Below are 22,929 nucleotides of genomic sequence, written 5' to 3' on the forward strand. Positions count from 1 at the left end.
TATATTTTAAACAAGACGTTTCCTCTGTGATTGGGAGAGATAGGTACTAGAGGATGCCTACCGAATGGTGCAAGGCATGAAATAACTGACTTGTAGGTATGTCAGTTATCTCCAGAGATCTCTTCTAGGTACTAATTCACCATAGCCTAGCTCCAGTGACCATTTATTGCTAACATGCTGTGATCACCAAATGGATTCTATGTTATGAAACTGGTGCAAACTTATGTCGCTCAGAATGGAGACTCTTATTTCACCTTTAGCACCTCATCACTCCTTTAAACAAAAGTAAAACAAGGATAGAAAATACAGTTCTACAGAAGAGGTCTCATTTGAACTGGCTTTTTAAATAAGAAATATTAAAATTTTTTTCTTTCCATTACAATATGTGTCAAGTGATGATAACATTATTGAACTACACATCTGAAAAAAATCAGAGGCTGTTTGTCTAAGGGTACTGTAAGTATAATTTGCATAGTCTTAAATCTTGCAATGACTTGACTTTGAAGGAGATTGTCTTTCCATTTAACTTATTAGTAGATGTTGACTAGTAATAATAATAGCAGCTAACAGGTATTAAGCACCAACTGTATTCCAGGCACTATGCTCAGGGTGCATTTTATAGGTGAAATTGTATTTAAACCTTATAACAACTTTTTTGTATCATCTCTACTTGACAGACAGGAATACTGCTTAGATGGGTTAACGAATTTGCCCCATGGTTAAGCAGTTAATAAGTGATTCAGCCAGGATTCCATACCAAGTCATCTGTCTCCATACTCTGGAGCATTTAACTCCATGCATATTGCCATCCTTACTGGGGGAATTAGGAATTAGGAAGTTATGCACATTTGCTTTGCAAAATTCCCCAAAATTCATCTACCCTTCTCCCACTGAAGTAGTTTCTTTCTTATCTTGTGGGGGAAGATTACTGCATTTATTAAGGTTACTCATTACAACTCTTGTGCGTGATGCGGTCCTTTTTTCCTGTCTCCGATTTTCCAAGTGGCACACTACAACTTTCAGTGCATGTTCTGCAGTGGGAAACTTAGAGGAGAAGGGGGTTAGGGAAAATCAGTTTCTGGGGAGTAAGTTGTCTTTGAACTAAATGCCTAATTAAGAGAAGAATTGCTGAATCTTGAGTAGTATTTTTATTGCATTTTTTATTATTTACGTTAGAAAATAAATTATTCATTTAGGAGTTAATATTGCAGTGAACAAGGCTGAATATAATTTGAGAAAATCTGAACCAAAATGTGGTTAAAACAATGAAATGTAATTTTAATTAAAAGTGTGAAGTTTCAAATTTCTTATAAAAATGGTTAGGGCATACATAGCCTCATTTTAAAGGTCATACAAACAATAAATGCCATAAATGATAATAGATTAGTCTGTGCTTCTAAACTCACATGTGTTGTGTCCATCATACTGACACTACCCTGCTTTGTTTCATTGCAGCCTCTTCCTTCGTCCTGCCGCTACTGAGCCCCCCGATTCTTTTTGAGCGATTGTTTAGCATACTTCTTTCTCTGATGTCAACCTACATACTTCTAAGCAGAGGGTATAAACTTTTTTTAAAATTTAATTTTTAGTAGCAAGTTTTAAATGATATATTGACATTTCTCTATGATTATCAAACTTCTGGAAATGAAAAATTGGTGTTAATCTTGAGAAATAGATTATAAATATTTTCTACTCTGTAAGAACTATATATGACTTCATCTGTAATCTTCAGTTTTCTTTTTCTCATCATTTTCATAGTATTGCCTGTTGTCTTTGTCTTTCTGTTTATTTCCTGAAGTTGCTAAAATGTCATTTTACTACAGTGTGAGAAGGTTCTGATTGATTATGGAGGAATTTTAAGTCTCAAACAATGACTTAGAAAAAGTGTAGTTTTTGTTGCATTTCTTTCATGCACCTTAAATTAATGCTTTGATTTGCTCATTTTTCTTTGAATATATATATTTTTTTACTCTTACATATATCATGGTCCAAATATTCGTTTTGATTCAGAAAACTTTCAGAATATTTTCCTGAAAGTTAAAGAATCCATTTTTATTTAAGATTGAAATTTTCTTATAAAACAAAATCTATAAGCCCACTTTAGGTGGATCCTGAAGCATTCTCTAAAACTCTGAAAATAGTTGTATACTCTCCCCATGTACTTTGAAGAAAAGAATTCTTCACTTACTTTTGAATTCCATTTCATTTTTACTTAAGTCTTTGTGAGGGTGAGAACTGTGCATATTGTAACAAACAGTGAGTAGACCAGATAAATTGAATAACCACCACTCATAGACAATTTGAAATTTGGCCCAAATCTAGAATAATGATCCCAATTAGACTAAACCTAGGAATTCACCATTGTGCTATCAACAGATTATTCCTAGTTTAGGTGATTTTGTGAAGCCATTTTGGGTGCAAAACTTGGGTTTATTCTTTGGGAAACTTAGTTGTCCTAATTCAAAATTAGAAGGATGTTCTCAAATCTTTTCATGGTAGACTCTAACATCCTAAGTGACCCAGACCCCAGGCATTCTTGTAGTCCCCAGATAGGAGATGACCCAGTCAGGCATTAACCTTCCTTCTCTTACCAAAGCTCCCCACACCTCCTGTCTTTTCCCTTTTCCCTGTATAACCAGATCTGGGGCATGGCTGTGAAGATAGAATATAAGCAACATGGAAATTTTTACCAGCTATCTAATAAGATCTTAAGATGAGCTTGCTTTGAGACTTAGAACTTCTAACTTTCAAATAAAACGAAGTCTATCAGCGTATTCTTCTCAAGAGTGATAAACATAATGAGACCTTAAAGCTCCTCACTCTTTTCCCCTTTATTGGTGGAATTTTAGGATAAATAATTTAGTTATTGTCAGAGTCTATCAAAGTACATATGAATTAGAGTATGCACAAATTTTTAGTGTAGATAAGAAAGCAGAAGATAAAATCATTTCTATTCTGACCATTTTGGGGTGACACACAAGTTTCTTTTAGGAAATCACACCCAGAGGTTGCCTTAAGCAAGTAAATATTTGAGGGGCCCAGGAATATGTGCCAGTGTCTACACAGCCAGTTAATAATCAATAAGCCCTTTTCTTTTTTGAACCTTCAAACTCTAAGGCAGTAAACAGATTTAAAGGAATGTGTAGTAGATTTAAAAATACAAACAAATCTAGAAATAGATCTGGTTTGCTGGATTAGAAATGAAGGAAGAAAGAAAGGATAATTCAAGTTGAATTTCGAGTGAAAAAATATTTCATAATGTAGAATAAGTTAATCATGTAACTTACATTGGGGGTGATAAGTGTTATAGTATTATAAATCATCAATTTCATAGTCTTGGAAGATACCAAAACAGATTATCCTGAGCATATTTAATTTATTTGAAGAAAATCCAAAAAATGAAAATTCACGCTTAAAATCAGAATATTAATGATGAGTATGACATTACTTACCTTTGCAAAAAAATTCAACAGGGGTAGTCTGAAACAGCACAGTCTAATAATTTCAATTAGTGCATTTTTCAGTGTCATATCAGTTTTGCAAAACATAGTCCACCTGCTATCATTCCACATTGCTATTTTGGATGACCTGGAGAGTTCTCTACGTAAATTAGTGAATAGTCAGAATTATAGGATATTTAAAAGAGATGCAGCTTTATTACTTTATAGAAATACAGTAATCCTAAATTCTAACAATGCATCCTTGATTTAATGAAGAAACACTATTCATTTTTAATCAGTACTTAATTGTTTTTATGTAAATGGAAGCTGTTGTAATACTTGAAAATAGTTCTCTTGAGTTGTTTAAACAGTTCCCTCTGAAATTTTGTTATATTATCCCTTAGGTTAGCAAACTATAATACAAAACTTAATGCATTTTCAGCCCTGTTCAATTTGCACAGAGACCAAACTAGCAGGTCCTGATTTAGTAAGGTTTTATTATGTACACTGTGAGCCTGTGATGACATTTTATTGGTATTTTAGTTTATTAATTCAGATATGCAGACTTTATACAAGATATTGATCGTCTGAAGAAATAAAGCCCCATAGGAAGATTGCCTTTATCATATTTATTCCTCTACATTTTACAAAAGAAAATTATCATAGTTTATAGTTTTTGAAAGGAAATGAATCTGTAGCACTATTTGTAGAACTATGGAATTCATGTTTTTATGTATTAGGAAAAAATAATTTAATATATAACTGGAAATATTTTAAAAGTCATAGTTCTCTTTTGCTCAAGGGAATATACCTTCTTGATTCAGTTAATCGACAGTTTTTTTTTCTTCCACATCCAGTGTCCTGACCACTAGACAGACATCCAGGCAAAACAATTAGTGTACCCCAGGCATAAAGTAGAGTCCTAAGCTGCTGTAACATAAGGACTTTATTTTTCAGTGTTAGCCAATTACAAAATGCAACAATTAAGTTATTGGGAGTTAATCAAGTTGTGAATTGTGTGATATAAAGAGTCACTAGAGAAAGAGTTTGAGTAGGGGCGCTAAATTGGTCCTATCAAGGACCCGTGTGGAAGTTGAACTAATCTTAAAGAATGACTAGGATACAGGCATTCTAAATCTTGTTTTTTATTTTTCTTTTAAGCATTGTAAAAATAGTATAATCACATTTTGAAAAGCAGGGGTAAGGGAGAAAATCATTTATTAACCCCAGCACTCCTGTTCATGTTCTGGTATATTTCCTTCCAGTCTTACCTCTGTATTTATCTTTTTAGCATAGTATTAATCATAGTCTATGTACTATTTTCTATCTTTTTTTCCTACTTAACTTTACTTTAGAAGCATTTTCCCAGGTGGTGCATAGGCTTCCTAACCATCATTTAATAGATATTTAATATTCTGTGATGTGGATGCACCTTGATTTAGTTAGCCGTTTCTCTATTTTTGATGATTTTATTTATTTCTACTTTTTATTATCATAAATAATATTTTGCGTTATATTTTTATGCGTTAGCTTTTCACATAGTTTCAATGATTTCCTTTGTTCACTTCTTGAATGTAGTATAGGTGGGCCATAGAATATGAACTTTTTTTTTACTTTTAAGAACAGTGCCAGTTTATAATATCACAAACAACATATGAAGGGTTCTGTTTCATCGTATCATGCACAGTAGTTGGTATTTTCAATTTTAAATAAGAATATCAAATGCTATTTTCATAGATCAGAAATGGTACCGCTTTGTATAATTTTCTGTACTTGTTTTCCTAATGATATTCTCTCTTGTATGTACTGTCTGTTCATATTCTTGGCCATTCTGAATCTTATATACCAAGTGATTTGTGTATGCTTTCTTAAACCTCAGTGTTTCCTGCTGCCTCATCTTCAGTGTCTTAGTTTTATGATCTGTGGTAGAGTTTAAAGCATTTTGTTTCTTTTTCTTTCTCGTGTTTAGGAAATAGTGCCATATGGAATAGAGTTCAATAGTTGAGAAAGTTGAAAGAGAAATAAACTTTTTTTGTTTTGGTTTCTTTGATATTGTTTTGTAACTCTGAGTTAGGTGAGTAACTCACTCAACAAACAGTGTGAGCTAGCCCTTCAGTGGTCACAAGGCTGACACAGTCGAACATATCACAAACTAGCAGGGGATGCATACAAGCAAACGTGATTAAAACAGTGTGATGCATACTATAATAGAGTATTTTGGGGATTACAGACGTGGAACACTTATCCCAAACTAGAGCAGAAAAGGATTAGAAAAGGCTTCTGTCACTGCATTGTCTTGTGAGCATTTCTCCTTTGTCCACATTATAATGTCCGTATTATACTCCAGCCTAGAGATGTGCTCTGTTATTTCATCACTGCCCTGTAGATATGTAGGTTGTTTCCTGTTTTTCCCTTCTGTAAACAATATTACAGCAAACATCTTTATATGGGAATCATAGTACACGTCTGATTATTTTATCTGGGTAAATTCCTAGAAGTTATGTTGTTGGGTTATAGTATATGAATATTTTTGAGATTCTTGATGCATAGCATTAGATTGCCTTCCTGAAAGTGTTTATTCCTGTAAAGAAAATAAGAGAGTTCCTTTTTCATTACACTGTTGTCAACAATATTTTTTATATGGGTAAATATGAGAAGTGAATATAGTATCTCTCTATTGTTTTAATTTCCGTATTAGTTATCGATAAGGTCAGACATTTTCACGTATTTGTTGGCTCTTTTTTTCTTTTTGAGAGGTTTATGTTCCTGTATTGCACCCATTTTTTTAAAAAGTTTGGGATGTTGTCTTGCTCTTCTGTATGTGTTAATAATATAAACCCAAGAATTGTCTTTTTACCTTTGTCTTAATGTTTTCTTTCTTTTTTGTGTATATCTGTCATTTACCTTATGAATGATTTTTAAATATCTCTACTACTTTAAATATGTAATGATCTCAAGATTTAATCAATTTAAAAAAAAAGATGGTGTTGGAGTTGATATTTGAATGTTACTTTCCTTTCTTACTTTTTTCTCTGGAAAGCCTAGAAAATTTAAATTTTTGTGATATTGTGACTTAGGAGTATTATCAAGATTGTTTTAATTTAGAGGAAGACCTCTCAGTATAAATTTTAATTTGTTTAATTTTTTTTTCTTTTCATTTCTATCCTCCCATTTGCACACCCCCCACGCCTCCCACTCCTGCCTTAGGTATGAAGCTCTCTTTCCATTAGTATTGTCGTGTTTGATGTTTGCCTGGATACACATGGAACAAGAAACCCTACAACAATCTGGTGTTTCCTGTAAACAGAAGGTAGTTTATCAAAAATCACTGTTGCATTTATTTGAGAATATTAAAATATTCTGTTATCCTATAAGGAAGTTGCAATGTTATTTCATCAAAAATTCTTTCTACTTAAAATTGTACACTATTTGAGGTGTTAGTAATTAAGTTAATGATTAATAATTAAAAGCAAATAGTTTGTAAGGAAATTTTTCACTTAATAATATAAAAGTTATTTTATTGTTTATAACCATTTTATAGGTTGAGCTTTTCTTAGAAATTGAGAATCACTTTAAAAATATCAATATAGGTGAAGGAATGGAGGAGAAGGAATGCTCTTTATCTTATTTTCATCTGTTTTCAAATCTAATCTTTCTTCTTTTCAATTTATTTTAGTTGGAAGAATATTTATGTTGTTGCAAGTCAATTTATAAATTTGATCATAATGTGACAGTTATCTTCCCAGTGTTTTTCTCTTTCTAGACATCCTCCTCCAAAATGCTTGTTGTCACCTTGTTGATTGTGACCTCAGTCTAAATCTTAGACTGTTTATTCAACACAATATACTTTGAACTGGCTAAAAGCCAACTGCATTTTAAGACCTTTTTATTGAGCCAGAGAGGTAAATTGATGTCTCTTCCCTTTGTTTTAGAACTGAAGGTAATTATAAGAAATTGGCAATAGAATATTTGCAGTTTTGCTGAGGTCAGATGAAATGAATATTGCAGAAAAACACCGTCAGAGTTCATCCATTCTTAACTGGTTCCAGTTGAGTTTACAGAGAGTAATTGATAGTTTAGAATAATTAATTTCAATAAAGAAGAAATCTTATTGAAGTATATTGAATAATTACTGGTTTTTAACTTTCAGCCCTGGAATATTAACATAATACATGAAAAGCAGTTTTGATCAGATTTAAGTAAATGGTCAAACTGTCCTTAATATTAAATATTTTAATATTAAATAAATGTTAAATGTAAAATGAGGTTTATTGTGTCATTTTTTTAATTCTGTTTTTTAACTGAAAGGATGTCTTGTTTTAGAAAAGTATTAAAGCATCCTAAGAACTTTCTAGAAAATTACATGGGGAGTCGGGGATGGGGAAAGTCTCTCTTTAAACTCACCCATGAATTTTTCCTTTTTAGGGAGAGAGGGATTAAGCAAGAGTACGTCCAGCTTGTTGGAATTGAGTGACTTTATATTTTACCAAAGACAGGGATATTTTGAATTATCAGAAGAACAAAGAAACAAAAAAATATTTAATTTTACCCATGCTTTTTAATATCATACCATACCTGGGTTTGAGAAGATCAGGACACTCTGGGAAATCAGGTCTTAGAAAAGGGAAGAATTATATAGGGATTTAAAGGTGAAGCATTTATATAGGATAAGAAAAAATCCAATTCTCATTTTTGTTACATATACTACAACTCTGTTCGGTATATTATTAGCAACATATTTTGCCTTTTGACAGATTTTATTAAGGTGTAATTAAGCTATAGGAAAAGATTTATTGCTGGGTTTTTTTGTCAGTGCAGAGTATCTTTCTAGCTAGTGTAACTGAGACTGGAAGTTTGCCTTTGAGGGCAGAAGGAGGCGAGCTGTTATTGTGCATTCACATATTGCTCATTGTCTCACAGATCAACAGTATCCAGTTCATCTATAATACTGATCTAACCCAGTTCCGACAGCTCTGTCTGGATGACATCCGGAGGGCCTTTTTCCTTGTATCCTTTGTTTGGACTTTTGTTTAAAGATGCTCAACCTCCCATCTAATGGAGTAAGAAGACGTGGTAGGTCTTTCTGCCTGTTGCTTAATAGTGGTCTTACCTGAGAAGCCATTTAACCCTCCTCTCAACCATAATTTTCCCTTATGGCTCACGGTTTTTAAAACTTCTTGGAGCTATAGTATAAAGCATAAAACTAAGCATAAAGAATGATGTAACAAACGATGTATATGTGTGTATTTCTACCATCCAAGTTATCAATAATTAATATTTTGTCCCATGTCACACATTTAAAAAAAATTAAAACATTACAGCTATAGCCAAAGTCTTCTTTCAACTCTTAGCTTCCAATCTGATTTCCCTCATCCTGAAGAAACTGCGATTATGAGTTTGGTTTGTATCTTTCTATGTGTATTTTACACTATGCTCGTGTTATGTAACATCTATCGCACACAGTTTTTGGATCACATCAGAGGCAGTATTGTATGAAAGTTATTAGTGTTAGAAGTTTCAAAGACAATATGGCAGAATAAGGTCTCATTTTGAGAAGGCTGGCTGACCAGCTTCAAAAAATTCACAGGGAAACATTTCCTTTGAGCTTACCATGGTGCAAAGTCTGGACCTTATAGGTCCAGAAGATAAATGTTCGCATTCTTTCCTCTATCTCTTGCTTTCACTCTCAATTTTTTTTTCTCTTTTTGCAAGTTCCTGCCACTCAGCCTCTACTAATAAAACACTTTTTCCCTTGAACCCCGCATCTCCATAAATTATAATTTCATCTTCTCCTTCCTGTTTACTACCAAGCTCCTTGAAAGAAGAATCTATAGTTGCTGCTACCATTTCTTACTCATTTATATGCTATGTCCTCAAGCCTAGAATGGCGCCTGGCACTTAGTAGTATTGTACATGGGAGCTCTGTGAGTGTTTGTCAGGTGTTTCTACTGAAGCTATACTCTCAGTGGTGGGGCTTCCTGATTGCCCAGTCCAATCTATTCAGTGTTACTTGACCACTCTATAACATTCAACTCTATTAGATTTCTCTCTTTCTTTTCCCTTGACTTCCAGGACACGATCCAGGTTCTTTTCTTAGCTTTTTATATCATCTCTATTCTCCTTCACTAAAACTTACTCTTCCTTTGTCTCATCTTTTGACAGGTTTTTCTCTGAGCTCTATCATTAACTTTTGCTTCTTCCTGTGCCTGGATAATGTCATCCTCTCTTGTATCTTTGACCAACACCTCTGTGCAAACAACTCTGAGATCTGCTTCCCCAGCCTTGACCTCTCTCCTGACCTCAAGAGCCAAATGTCCAACATCCTGCTGAGCATCACCAAATGTATGTCCCAAACTGACTTAAAAACTGCCCACTCCTCTGGAAAGTCACTCTCTGGCAGGCCTCATCTCATTTAATGGCATTGCCATACTCCCAACCACCTAGGCCATCAAACTTGTCATATTTAGCTGCTCCTTGTCCATTTCTAAAGTCCCACAGTCTCCCCTCATTCTTCCTTTCTGCTCCCACTGCATCAGTTCAGATTTTCCCTGTCCCTAACATGGACTATTGAAATAGTTTCATAATGGGATTTCCTGCCTCTAATTATTGGTCTTCTTTATCTGAATATCTCACTGTCACTGTTATTTCTTTTTTATATCACTCACCTAAAATATTTGCTAGCTCTTCATTGTCTCCACAATAAAGTTGAAGGCTTTTTATTAGTATGCCACCAACTATATTTCTTGCTTCATCTTTCACTTTATCCTTCAATAAACCCTAAGGTTCTATCACACGTATTTACTGTTTCTTGACTATGTCATTTATTTTTCTGCTGTTTACCTTAAAATTCCTCTCATATTCTTCTCCATATTGTCATAATTTTAGTCACCATATGAGCACTTTGAGACTATTTTATTCAGATTTATGTTCTTAGTGCTTAGCTCTGCCTTTGACATATACTAGACAATAAATGTTGGTTGATGAGTTGACTGGTTGAATGAGTGGATCCGTGAATACATTTAAGGCTCAAATCACCAACTGAAATGCCACTTTTTCACTGAACGTTGTCATGAGTCATATTTTCTCTTGCGTGTTTCTATACTACTTTTGTGTGTGTGTGTATAATAATAAATAGCTAACATTTATTGAGCCCTTTCAGTGGGCCAGGCAGTATTTTAAGTACTGTACTAGCAGTAAGTTCTTAGACACCAATAGGATTAATGTCTTCTTTTTATTACTGCACTAATACAAATGTAAGTTTAAGAAATGTCAAAAAGATGTTTAACATTTTCCCATGGCTCATTCTCTATTGAATTATTTTAAAACTTGATTTCTTATTTCTTTCTATATTGGGCGCAGAGCAAGCATATATGAACTGAAACAGTATTTCAGAAGAAAATGTCTATACGTGTGCTGGGTCCGTGTTCTCCTTCTGAAAAATTGGCGGCCGTCTACAGATACGATAATCTGACTTGCTTACGTTAGAGAAGAGGAAAATAGTAGCCTTCCCAAGGTTACCAGAGACAAGTGAGGATGACCTCTCAGGCCTCATTGTTCTTAGTACATTGCTTCTTTAATCTGGTTCTTTCAAAATGCATTCATAAGGAGATATGACAGAAGATTCATTTACAACAATTGATGATCCAGTGTACAAGTGAAAAAGCAAATTACCCTCATGGTAGAATAGGTGTTTCTTTTCTAAATGAAAAAGAAATTTGTATGCATTCTGACTTGTTTTGGCATTTCCTTAACTCTATTTAGGTTTTCTTCTTAGTGACAGCATTTTTTGGAACTGGGAATATAGCTTCTGTTAACAGGTAATTTTAGATGAAAACAGCATATATATAAACAAAAAATAATACAAATTGGATTTTGTTCTGTATATTTTTATACTGAAGGATGTATTTTGGAAGTTCATATATATCAGCACATACAGCTCTACATTATTCATTTTAGTGGCTTCATAATGTTCCTTGATACAATGTATGCTTCTGTTTTAGTAAGAGTACATTTCCGAAAATTAGTTTAAATGTCCTTTGTTTGCAGAACATTCTTTTAAAGTTACAATGTGACTTCTAAAATCTTTTTTCTTTGTGTTGGTTCCTTAGCTTTGATGTTACCTCTGTCTATTGCTTTCTGACCGTGTTTAGTCCCTTTATCATGGGAGCCCTGATGATGTGGAAGGTTAGTTTTCTGGTTTTATTATTTTATTAAGATACTGATTAAGATTATGAACTCATTGTGGCATTAAGATTATAAAGTCTTTGTGATAGTGTTAGATAGCATGGAAAGAAGATACCTTCCAAGATACTGCTGAGCAGGAGGTGGGACCCTCCAGCCTTTACTCCAAAATATAGTTGATCTTTTTACTTTACTTTTAAGCCCATTTAACTTCAAAAGAGTAGAGATTCTGTGTTAGTCTGGGAAGTTCTATCAAAGGTGATTAAAGCCTGTGGGGAAGTGCAGTGTAGATCAAAACTTCATTACTCCTCAAGAGCTATGGCTCCCTGAACCCATGTTCCCCACCCATGAGACTGCCAACATGTCATAATCTTTTCTCATAATCCATGTACCTAGAATTCATTCATTCCTTCAACAAATATGTCATTGAATGCTTATATTTAGTAATGCGCCTGCCACCAGCTGGGTGCTTGAGGATACCAAGATTATGACAAATTTTCAGCTTTCCAGGGGCTCAGACTCTCCAGTGGAATGTAATCCATGGTCATTATGCATGTCCTATTCCCTCTACCATAGTGCCTGGCACATTTTACATAGTTAGTATATATTTGTTTAAGTAAAGTAATAACTACCTAAAATCTGATTGCTTTCTGTTCAGATCACATAAGTAATAATTGTCAAAGGTATGTTCTCTTAATGAGACTAGTATCTTTTTTTTGTTACTGCACTAATACAAATGTGATTTTAAGAAATGTTAAAAAGATGTTCAACAATTTCTCATGTCCCATTCTCTATTGAATTATTTTAAAACATGTGTTGTTTCTCACTTCACAATATATGCAAACATCAAATCATTGTGTTGTAAACCTGAAACTAATAAGTGTTATATGTGTGTTATACCTCAAAAAAACCCAAAAAACATGTACAGTCATGTGCTGCATAACGACATTTTGGTCAACACCAGACTACATATACGACAATGGTCCCATGAGATTTGTATCATGTAGCCTAGGTGTGTAGTGGGCTATACTGTCTAGGTCTGTGAAAGTACACTCTATGATGTTTGCACAATGATGAAATCACCTAACACTGCATTTCTCAGAACTTATCCCTGTCATTAAGCAACACATGACTGTATCTCAAAATATTAACACTGTTAGTTCTGGATTATGGATTTTCAACCAGTATAAATTTTATTATACCTTTATTTATTTATTCAGATTTTTTATAGTAACTGTGAATTTTATAATCAGAAATAAATTAGTATTAAAACAACAAAAAGTGGTAGTAAAGCAGCTAAGTCATGTTTATTGAGTTGTAGTATCAACTATCTGGGTGGGTTCAGGGATTTGTGAATCAAATTATCAGGCTCTATAATTTATTTGGTTTGGGCGTTCTGTGCCTTTCATGCCCTCTTGGAATCATTTGAACATGGTCATTAATTTTTATGAGTTAAATAGAACAAAAATTTGTAATAGATTTTATTTGGAATGCCTGTAGATATGTTATCTTTTATACTACGTGTTATCGATGTAGATTTTTAAATTAATTTCATCACTGTTCTATATGTCATTGGTATAGTTTTATTTCAATGCTTGTTCTTCACTAATATATATAAGTTATTTGAAAAGTTGAAATATTTCTATAAACAGAAATAATATTCATTTCAAAAAGTGTTCAAATGCTTCAACTACCCATGGCATCATTTGTTGTTCTTTTAAACAGATTTTAATCCCCTTTGTTCTTGTGATGTGTGCTTTTGAAGCAGTTCAGTTAACTACCCAGTTATCATCAAAAGGGTAAGATGAATGTTTAAGAAGCGTTGGATTTGCCCATTTTTAGGAAATGAGCGTAAACATTTGAGGGTATTTCATTTGACTGGTATTAGGACACTAAGATTGTTTATTACAAAAATGAGAAAAAGCGTTTACCCTTTTAGTCAGGGTTCAGTCATCATTGGAGGAGATTAGACGATTAGAGCCTCTAGCAGACAAATATGATTTCTCAGCAATAAAATGGTGTTAGAATATTATTCAAGCTAGTGAAGAGCCTTCTAGAAAACTGTAAAACTTAAATGTTAAATTCTTGTAGTTAGTGACTTGTTTGTTGTAGATATAACTGTGCCTTCAGAAAACAAGGAATATTCTGGCTGCTTTCTTTGGGGCTGTTTCTTAAATAAGGATTAAACAAATGTGTTAACAGCGTTTCATTTTACATAGCTTGAAATTAGCTGTTCTAAATGTCAATGACTTACGTAGTTTCTCTTTCTTGATTTCTACACATTTGACAAATGGAATGCAAAGTATTCTTTCTGAGTTTTGAGCAAGTTCTGGAGAAGTCAGTCTTAAGCAGTGAAGACTTTGGAACAGAAGCTGTCAGCTCAACTGTTTGCTTTTTTAACAATAAAATTGCCTCATCAGCAGAGGACTCATCTGCCGCTCTGAGAGACACTTGAGATAAATATGAAGCTTCTTAGCAGTTTTGTTATTCTTGAATCAAACTGGCATATTCAGTGCCGAAAGAAATAACTAATCTTAGCGTATATTTGCTTGTTCTTCTTGATGAATTTAAGCTAGAACTGAGTTTAGCATATTATTGTGCATATGCCATAATAAAGAAAAGGCTTTCTTCCACTGTTTAAAAATAGTAGAAATTTCGTTTCCAGTTTAATTTAGTATATTTTTGCAGGATATTTATATGAGTTTAACATTGAAAGCATTTGTACCTTGTCAGTATCATGTAAAAGTTACTTAGATGCAATAGAAAAGTGGTAAATGCATATCTGTTAGAAGACACGTTTTTAAGAACAGATTTTAATTAAGATTTAAATAAGAAGAGCTGGAGACACGTTCAATGAGAAGTAGAAGGCTCATCAGAATGTGTGTATGTATGTGTGTGTATATACATATATTTGTATGCACGTGTGTGTGTGTGTGTGTGTAGTATTTCTATCCTGAGACTAGTGCAATGGAAAACTAAACAAACAGAGAGAACTCAGGGAAAGGTGATGAAGTTGAGGCTTTGTAAATGTCCTCTTTTGACCTCTAAATCTTTACAAGTCACTGACATTTCTCCCTCAGTGTCACACTGACCCCTCAAATTTAATATGTCACACATTGAACCCAGCAATTCCCTTTCTTCCTGAAAGCTTCTTGAAAACTAGCTTCTATCCTGTTTTCTTTATCTAATCCATCACACAAGCGTAAGTCCATCCGTCCCTCATTGCCACATCCATTTACTAAATATCACTGATATCATCTCTCCTTTCTATCCACATTTTTAGTCTCATAATTTATGTTGCTAAACATTTTCTTACAACACAATTCTTGAAAGCCTAATGGTTAAGATGGGACTGAAAGACTTGCTTATTAGATCCATAATGCCAAGGATGAGTTCAATGTAACAAACCAGTGAGATGATCCTGTTTTTCTTCCAACCTATTCTTTATGTATCAAACAAAGGTGAAGTAGAGCTGTGTTAGCATCATTTTATTTTGCATTACTTTACAATTAACTTTTCTAAATATCAATAATTTATCTAGTTTCTCAGTCTTGATAACTGGCTTCATCAACAAAGACTTGCGTATTTTTGATAGAGGCCACTGAAAGGAAGTATCTGGGCATGAAGATTACCTAATGGTTAATCCGTTAGGAATGCTTTTGGCTGCAAGTAATGAAAATCTGTCAACTTGAAAATCAAATTTGCCTATTATTTTATCTCAAAATGAGTTTATTTGAGAATAGTCAAAAGAACTGCAATTCAAAATATGCATGCTATGGCGAACAATAGGCAAATCTGGAAAAGAAAGGGCGAGAGCTGCTTTTATAGAGAAAAGGAGAAGTAGGAAGGAACTGTTCTAAAAGAAAGTCCACTGGGGCAAAGTAACAGTTCAGGGCCGCAACAGCTTCTCATTGGCTGAGCTGCATCATTTCTCATTGCCTGGGCCGTTGCCTGATGGGGAGAGAAATCTTCTTTCAGTAGTAAAGTAGTTTTACTTCCTGTCCAAAATGCAAGTGCATCTCTTCCTGTTTGGTGTAATTGATGGTGTATGTGTGAGAATTCCCCCTACAGGCCTTCCCAACTCCGATTTGGTTAAGGTTTCTTTTATTAATTTTCACATAACTAACAGTAGCTGAGAGAAATAGGGGTTTGTGTGCCTCACATAACATGGAGTCTAGAAGTTGGCAGTCCAGACTAGTGTGATGTCATCAGCATCCATGCCTTTCTGCCCTCCCACTCTTAGGGTGTTGGCTTTTCTCCTCAGACCTCCATGAATCACATCTGCCATCCAGGTAGGAAGAAAGGGAAAGCACTGATGAGGAAAAAGGCAAAGAGGTGTGTCAGCTGATTCTCTCTTTCCATCAGGGAAGCAATGTCTTTCCCAAACGCCCCATCCAACAGATTTCGGATTATGTCTCAAAGGCCAGAACTGTAACTGGTACACATTCATTCTCAACTGGAAGGTGGTCAGAGAAAAGGGAGTTGGGTTTGGAGTTGGGGTGGGAAACAGCGAACCAAAAGTGTCCGTCACAGTTAAGGAAGATATTTTGAGGCCAGTCCATTTCACCTTGAAGACCTCTATCACTTTCAGAATGCAACAAAGCATGGAAGAGTATTAGAAGGCAACTGAGAAAGAGGAAAAAGTTTTCTTAGAATTATAGAAGTGTCCAAGAAGCAACCAAATAATGAGATCTAAAAGGGATAATAAATTAGTTCTGTATTTAATTAAATACTCAACTGTACAAGAAAGCCATGGCTAAATAGTAGGAATTGAAAAACAAACTCGAAGTGGTCGAAAATGTGATCTAGCAGCCCAAAAACCTATTTTTCTCGTGCCTTGTACTAATTTATGGTTATTATCTCTACTAGGTCTAATTTACCTAAGTCAGATATTACAGATCTGGTTTTCGTCAAGAAGATTTGCTTTTCTATCATTATTTTGTCAGTTATGGATTTCACTCTGTGTGGTTTTAGCTTTTTACAGTACTATTTGGTGGTGTTGCTCCCAAGTCTGATTTTTCCTAGGTTTTCCTAGGTTCCTAATTTTCCTAAAATTTTTTTAGTGTCCTATGAAACCAAAAGGAAAAGCTTCTTAAGTTAGACTTAGGTCTGAAAAAAATGTCAGGATGTGTAGTATTAGCCATTTTCAATTTTATTTTATGCTGATAACTTTTACCATTCATTCAGCACAGATGTTCTGAGTTTCTACTATATGCCAGCACTGTTCTAGCTGCTGGTGATACATGGGTAAATAGAGCTTACCATCTACTTGGGGAGACAAATAACAAATAAAATACTTGCAATAACAATAAAATGTCAGGTACTGTTAAATGTCAGGAAGAAAAATAGATTGATCAGAGGAGACCTCTGTGAGGAGGAGAAACCTGAATAAACAGAGAGTGAACCATAAACTATATGAGTAAATAGCATTGCAGATAAAGAGAGTGCTGAACATAAAAGGGTGTGAGGTGAAAACGTGCGTGGTGTGTTTGAAGAACAGCAAGAGGGCCAGCCTTAAGCAGAGTGTGCTAGCAGAAGAGTTGTAGGAAATAAGGTTGGAGAGGTAGGCAGGGGCCAGATCATATGGAGCCATGTAGGCCATAGTTAGGATTTCAGAATTTCTCTTCATTGTGGCAAGAAGCCATTGGAAGGTTTTGAAGGGTCCTTTGTTGTGTGGATAACTTTAGGGGGACAAGAGTAAAATCAAGGAGATCAGTTAAGAGATCATTGCAGCTGAACACTCACGGTGGGTTGGTGGAGGTAATATTCATTATCATTTGGATAAAAACCCAGTAGCATGTATTTATTTCTTGAATCAAAGAGTATTCATGGGGCAACCTCATAGGATCTAGATGCTTAGCAGTTTCAAAACATCCTAGAGATAAAATGATACCATAAAACTAACCTGCTTTTAATAGAAATATTGTATCCAGAACAAAAAGAGTGATAATGCCATCCTACTTTCATGGTGATTTTATCACCATGAATATTGAACAGTGTGTTACATTTGTGCCTTCTTATTTGAACAATATGTGAATAAACAAGGAACACATTCAAAGGAAAGTGATGAGCACGTTGAAGGCTTCTGGGAGTCAGTATGCCCTAAGTGCATAATGGTTGGGAGCTCAGGCTCCAAGGCCAAACTTGCTATGTTGAAAGTCTGCCCTCTTACTAGCTGTGTGACCTTGGGCAACCTACTTCTCTTTCCCTCTGTTTGCATAGAACGGTTCAAGCTATGAAGATTTACCCTGGAAAAGCTTTTTCCTTTGTGTTAATTAAGGCTGAGATCAGACATCATGTTCTCTGATAAACTTTTCTTACCCAGCTGCCCCACCCTCAAATTCCTAGCTAAATTAGGTTACTCATAGAGTGATAAAACTATTTCTTGCTTTTCTGTTTCACACCCTGTTGTGGGCTGAATTGTGTCCCCCCAGAATTCATACATTGAATGTGACTGTGTTTCAAGAATAGGGCCTTTAGAGAGATAATTAAGGTAAAATGAGGTGGTGTGGGTGGACCCTAGCCCAGTATAACCGGCATCCTTCTCAGAAGAGGAGATTAGGACACAGACACACACGGAGGAGAGACCATGTGAACACAGAGGGAGAAGATGGCCATCTCCAAAGCAAGGAGAGAGACCTCAGAGTGAAACCAGCTCTGCCAACACCTTGATCTTAGACTTAGCCCCCAGAACTGTGAGGAAAGAAGTTTCTGGTGTTTAAGCCCCCTGGTCTGCGGTAGTTTGTTGTGGCAGCCCTAGCAAACTAATACACACCCTTTGAACTCTATGAGGGCAGAGATCGTATCTTTCATTTTGTCTTTAATTTTATCTAAAGCGATTGTTACAAGGAGTGGGAAAGAAACCAGTATATATTAGGCACCTACCAAATGCAGGCACTGTATTACCTGACTTAATTTTCCCAAGAATACAGTGAAGTAGATATTATTATGCCCATTCTATAGCTAAGGAAACTGAGGCTGAGAAGACAGTAAGTACTTAACCGAGTATGTCTTACCTCAAAAGGATTCTAGAACATCATCTGTGTCATACAATAAAATAATTTGCTTTAGAAAAACTGCATTTAAAAACATCAAACAAAACTTTAAAAGAGACATTTTAAGTTCTGTTGCATTTAAATTGTGTTTATTTTTTTCTCTTGTTCTAGAAGAACTGGATCCTTAGGGTGGAATTTTTGTTTCACTGATTATGATTCAGAGAAGGAAAGCACTTTGTAATAGTTGGAGCTGTCTAAAATGGAGTGGATTCTGTTACTGGAACCACTAAAGCTAGTGCTGGACAAAGCCTTCATATTTGGGATCGTTACTTTGGGAATTCGAGCTTTGGGTAGAAGGTTGTACTGGATGACCATTGTGTTCTCTACAAACTCTTAATCAGATTAAGACACTTTATTGTTCGTCTGTTATATCAGATTTATTTTGAATGATACTATTTCTGTAAGATTTCACAAGTCTGACTTGTGATATATATCTGCATATATGGGATACATATTGAGTTACATTTCTGTACTGCAAACCTGTAGACAGAAAATCTATTATTTCTTTAAAAGAAATCACAAACCTTGATCAAAACCTCATACTTATATAAAAATTAACTCAAGATGGATCATGAATTTAAACTTTTAGAAAAAAATAAAAGAAAATCTTTGCGATTTGGGCTAGGAGAAGAGTTAGACATGATACCAAAACCATGATCCAGGAAAGGGAAAACTGACAAATTGGACTTCATCAAAATTAAAAGCTTTTGCTCTACAAAAAAACCCTGTTAAGAGAATGAAAAGACAAGGTACATACTGGGAGAAAATATTTACAAACCACTTATCTGACAAAGGACTACTATCCAGAATATATAAAGAACTCATAAAATTCAGCAGGATAACCAAACAATTCAATTAGAAAATAAGCAAAATATCTGAAGACAATATCCAGATGGCAGAGAAGCCAATGAAAAGATGTGTTCAGCATAATTAGCCATTAAGGACATTAAAACCACAATGAGGTATCATTATATGACTTTCGGAACAGTTAAAATAAAAAATAGTGACATCACCAAATGCTGGTGAAGATGCAAAGAAATTGCTCTCATACATTGCTAATGGAAATGTAAAATGGTACAACAACTCTGAAAAGATGTGACTGCCATATGATCCAGCAATTGCACTCTTGGGTATTTTTCCTAGAGAAAAGAAAACTTATGTAATGGTCACAAACTAGAACAACCTTGATGTCCTTCAGTGCTTGAATGGTTAAGCAAACTGTGGTATATCCATACAATGGAGTACTACTCAGCAATAAAAAGGAACAAACTATTGATACATATAGCACCTCAGATCAATCCCAAGGGAATTGGGTGGGTGAAAAAAGTCAATCCCAAAAGGTGACAGAGTGTTATAGAAATGATTCCACTTATACAACATTCTTAAAATGACAAAAGTATAGAAATGGAGGACACATTAGTGGTTGCCAGGGGTTAGGAGTTAGGCAGGAGTTAGGAGAGGAGGTTAGATGTGGCTATGAAACAGTATCACGAGGGATCCTTATAATGATGAAAACATTCTGTATCTTGACAGTATCAGTGTCAAAATCCTGGTTGTGATATTATACTATAGTTTTGTAAGATAGTGCCATTGGGGGAACTGGACAGAGGAAATATGGATCCCTCTATTATCTCTTTCTTGCAATTGCGCGTGATTCTACGATCATCTAGAATAAAAAGTCTAACTAAAAAATCATAACTCAGGCCCAGTGGTGTAGTGGTTAAGTTTGCATGTTCTACTTCGGTGGCCCAGGATTCGTGGGTTTGGATCCTGGGCATGGACCTACACACCACTCATCAAGCCATGCTATGGCAGCATCCCATATACAAAATAGAGGAAGATTGGCACAGATGTTAGCTCAGGGCCACTTTTCCTCAAGCAAAAAGAGGAAGATTGGCTACAGATGTTAGCTCAGGGCCAATCTTCCTCACCAAGAAAAAAAATCATAATTCATGTCTCTTTCATACCATTGAAATAAATAGTCATAGTGTTAAATAACGTTTTTAGAGTCCAACTCATCCCTGTGGGACAGTAGTCCATGATAATGTGATAGGGGCTTTTGTTGAAAGTATTATTTTCAGAAGCAAAAACACTAACAGAATATTGGGTTACTTGATTATTCTCATTTTGATTTTTAATGTGCTCTAACAATGTGCCTGCTATATTATGTGTAATTTTTCTTTATTTTTTTTCCAGTCTTTTCCTCATGGTTCTCGTCATATCAGACATTATGGCTTTGGTAAGTCATTCTTGGATATTCCGTATAAATAAGATTGAGAAGCTAAGGGCTGAGTTAATTTAATCAAGAGAAAGATGGGGGCCGGCCGACCCCGTGGTGCAGTGGTTAAGTGCGCACATTCTGCTTCAGCGGCCCGGGGTTCGCCAGTTTGGATCCCGGGTGCGGACATGGCACCACTTGGCAAGCCATGCTGTGGTAGGTGTCCCACATATAAAGTAGAGGAAGATGGGCATGGATGTTAGCTCAGGGCCAGTCTTCCTCAGCAAAAAGAGGAGGATTGGCAGCAGATGTTAGCTCAGGGCTAATCTTCCTCAAAAAAAAAAAAATCAAGAGAAATATGAATGCATTTCTGTACATGAAATCTTTAAATATTGAGTTATAAGTGCTGGCATAATTTACATATATTAATTACTTTCTTTTTATGTGACTTATTATAGTAAGAATGCTCTTCTTTAGGTGTCAAAAGTCTTCTTATTTGATTTATTCAAATCTGTCATTTTATACCTAGTCTTCCAGGGTGCATTGTGTCTGAAATGGACCTCCCTAAAAAGTTAACATAAGAAGTTAACTTTAGATTTAGATAATACATCATTTTCCTACTTGAAACATGGATTTTTTAATCCCTTTTTTCAGATTGAAAAAGGAAGGGAGGAAGGGAAGGAAGGAAAGAGGAAATAGAGTTTTTCAAGTGGGAAGATGTTGCCGAGATGATAGCTCAAATAAATGAGTTCTGAGTGAGGAGCATGTAGGCAGGCCTCTTGTATCTAGTGTACATACTAACAAAAATAACCTATTTTATACCTCCAAGTTCAGGGAGTTCCTAAAACTACCGTCAAGTTTGGTAATTCATTAGATGGACTCATAGAACTCTCTGAAGACTGTGATGTTCACATGTATGGTTTATTACAGGGAAAGGATACAGATTAAATTCAGCCAAAGGAAGAGAGAGAGAGGGTAGAGTCAGAGAGCAGTCCAAGTGTGGAGCTCTGGTCGTCCTCTCCCTGTGGAGTCAGGACAGTGTTGATGTGTGACGGTGCACACGGAGTACTGCCAGCCAGGCTCACCAGAGCCTTGGTGTCCAGACCTTTGATTGAGGCTCAGTCACATATTGTTCCCATGGCTAACGTTTAATCTGCATCCTTCTACAGGTAGAACTGATAACATGGCCCAAAGCCCCCAACATAAATCACACTGTTAGACTGTCCTCGTAGCTAAGGCCCCCCAGGCAAGACCCTCCTCTCAGGCAGGACATTCCAAGGGCCTAGAAAACACCTCCCAGTAGCTGAAGGCAAAGGCCAGAGCTCTTGGGTAAGGTTAATTCTTCACTACAGAACATCCTATGCTAGAAGCAATTAGGGTAATTTCCAAATCAGATTCCTAGTCACTTGATTCAGATGACAGCATTTTTGTGTTGTATTGAACTGGATATCCAATATATTTCTGAAACTGACCAAACATATCATTAGAACAAATCAGCTTTCAGTTTTGCTCACAAAGTGTCAAATAGACATGTTAATAGAAGAGAGTTTAAATTTTCTATTTAATTTTATATAAAGAGTCAGATTGCTTAATTTAGCATAGAAAACCATTTGTGGTCTGGCTTCTGCTTACTTGACTGGCATCATCTCTCCCCTCTCCCTCCTTGTTTTCTCCACACCAACCTCACCTTGGACCTGCCAAGCTCTACCTGGACTCTTGACATTTTTATAGGTTACTCCTTCTGTCAGAAACATACTTCTCCCTCCATCTCCCCAACCTCCTCTTTCATCTGAGCTCTGCTTTTCACTTAGATCTTTAGACTTTTTATTAGGGCAGCCTTCTTTTATACCCCAGTCAGGGTGTGTACCCCTTCCTGTAAGCTCCCATAATTGCCCGTATTTTCCAATGATAACACTCATCACACACACACACCCCTGATAATTTGACTGAATCATTCACTAGATTATACACCTCCTGAAAAAGAGTTTATCTCCAGGACCTAACATGATGATTAGCTAATAGTAGGCTGTCAGTA

At 35.3% G+C, this 22,929-nt stretch overlaps 1 protein-coding gene across 15 annotated transcripts in view; it reads left to right on the plus strand.

The window, feature by feature from the left end:
- Positions 1-22,929, plus strand: part of PIGN (phosphatidylinositol glycan anchor biosynthesis class N) — a 186,163-nt gene that overhangs the window by 90,120 nt on the left and 73,114 nt on the right. For 11 of the 15 annotated variants that reach the window (XR_011504382.1, XR_011504380.1, XR_011504381.1 and 8 more), the window contains 7 exons: positions 1,456-1,558; positions 6,648-6,750; positions 8,361-8,447; positions 11,202-11,257; positions 11,549-11,624; positions 13,347-13,420; positions 20,873-20,915. Coding sequence is in view for 12 of the 15 variants with exons in the window: in XM_070512917.1 (XP_070369018.1) it covers positions 1,456-1,558; positions 6,648-6,750; positions 8,361-8,447; positions 11,202-11,257; positions 11,549-11,624; positions 13,347-13,420; positions 20,873-20,915 (542 nt within the window). In the remaining 3 variants the exon portion in view is untranslated. Of the gene's footprint in view, positions 1-1,455; positions 1,559-6,647; positions 6,751-8,360; positions 8,514-10,799; positions 10,939-11,201; positions 11,258-11,548; positions 11,625-13,346; positions 13,421-20,872; positions 20,916-22,929 lie in introns of those variants that run through there. The other 4 variants (XM_070512922.1, XM_070512921.1, XM_070512923.1 and 1 more) reach the window with 2 other exon arrangements.

This window comes from Equus asinus, chromosome 7 (genome assembly GCF_041296235.1).
Source record: "Equus asinus isolate D_3611 breed Donkey chromosome 7, EquAss-T2T_v2, whole genome shotgun sequence".
In the NCBI taxonomy this organism is placed as follows: domain Eukaryota; kingdom Metazoa; phylum Chordata; class Mammalia; order Perissodactyla; family Equidae; genus Equus; species Equus asinus.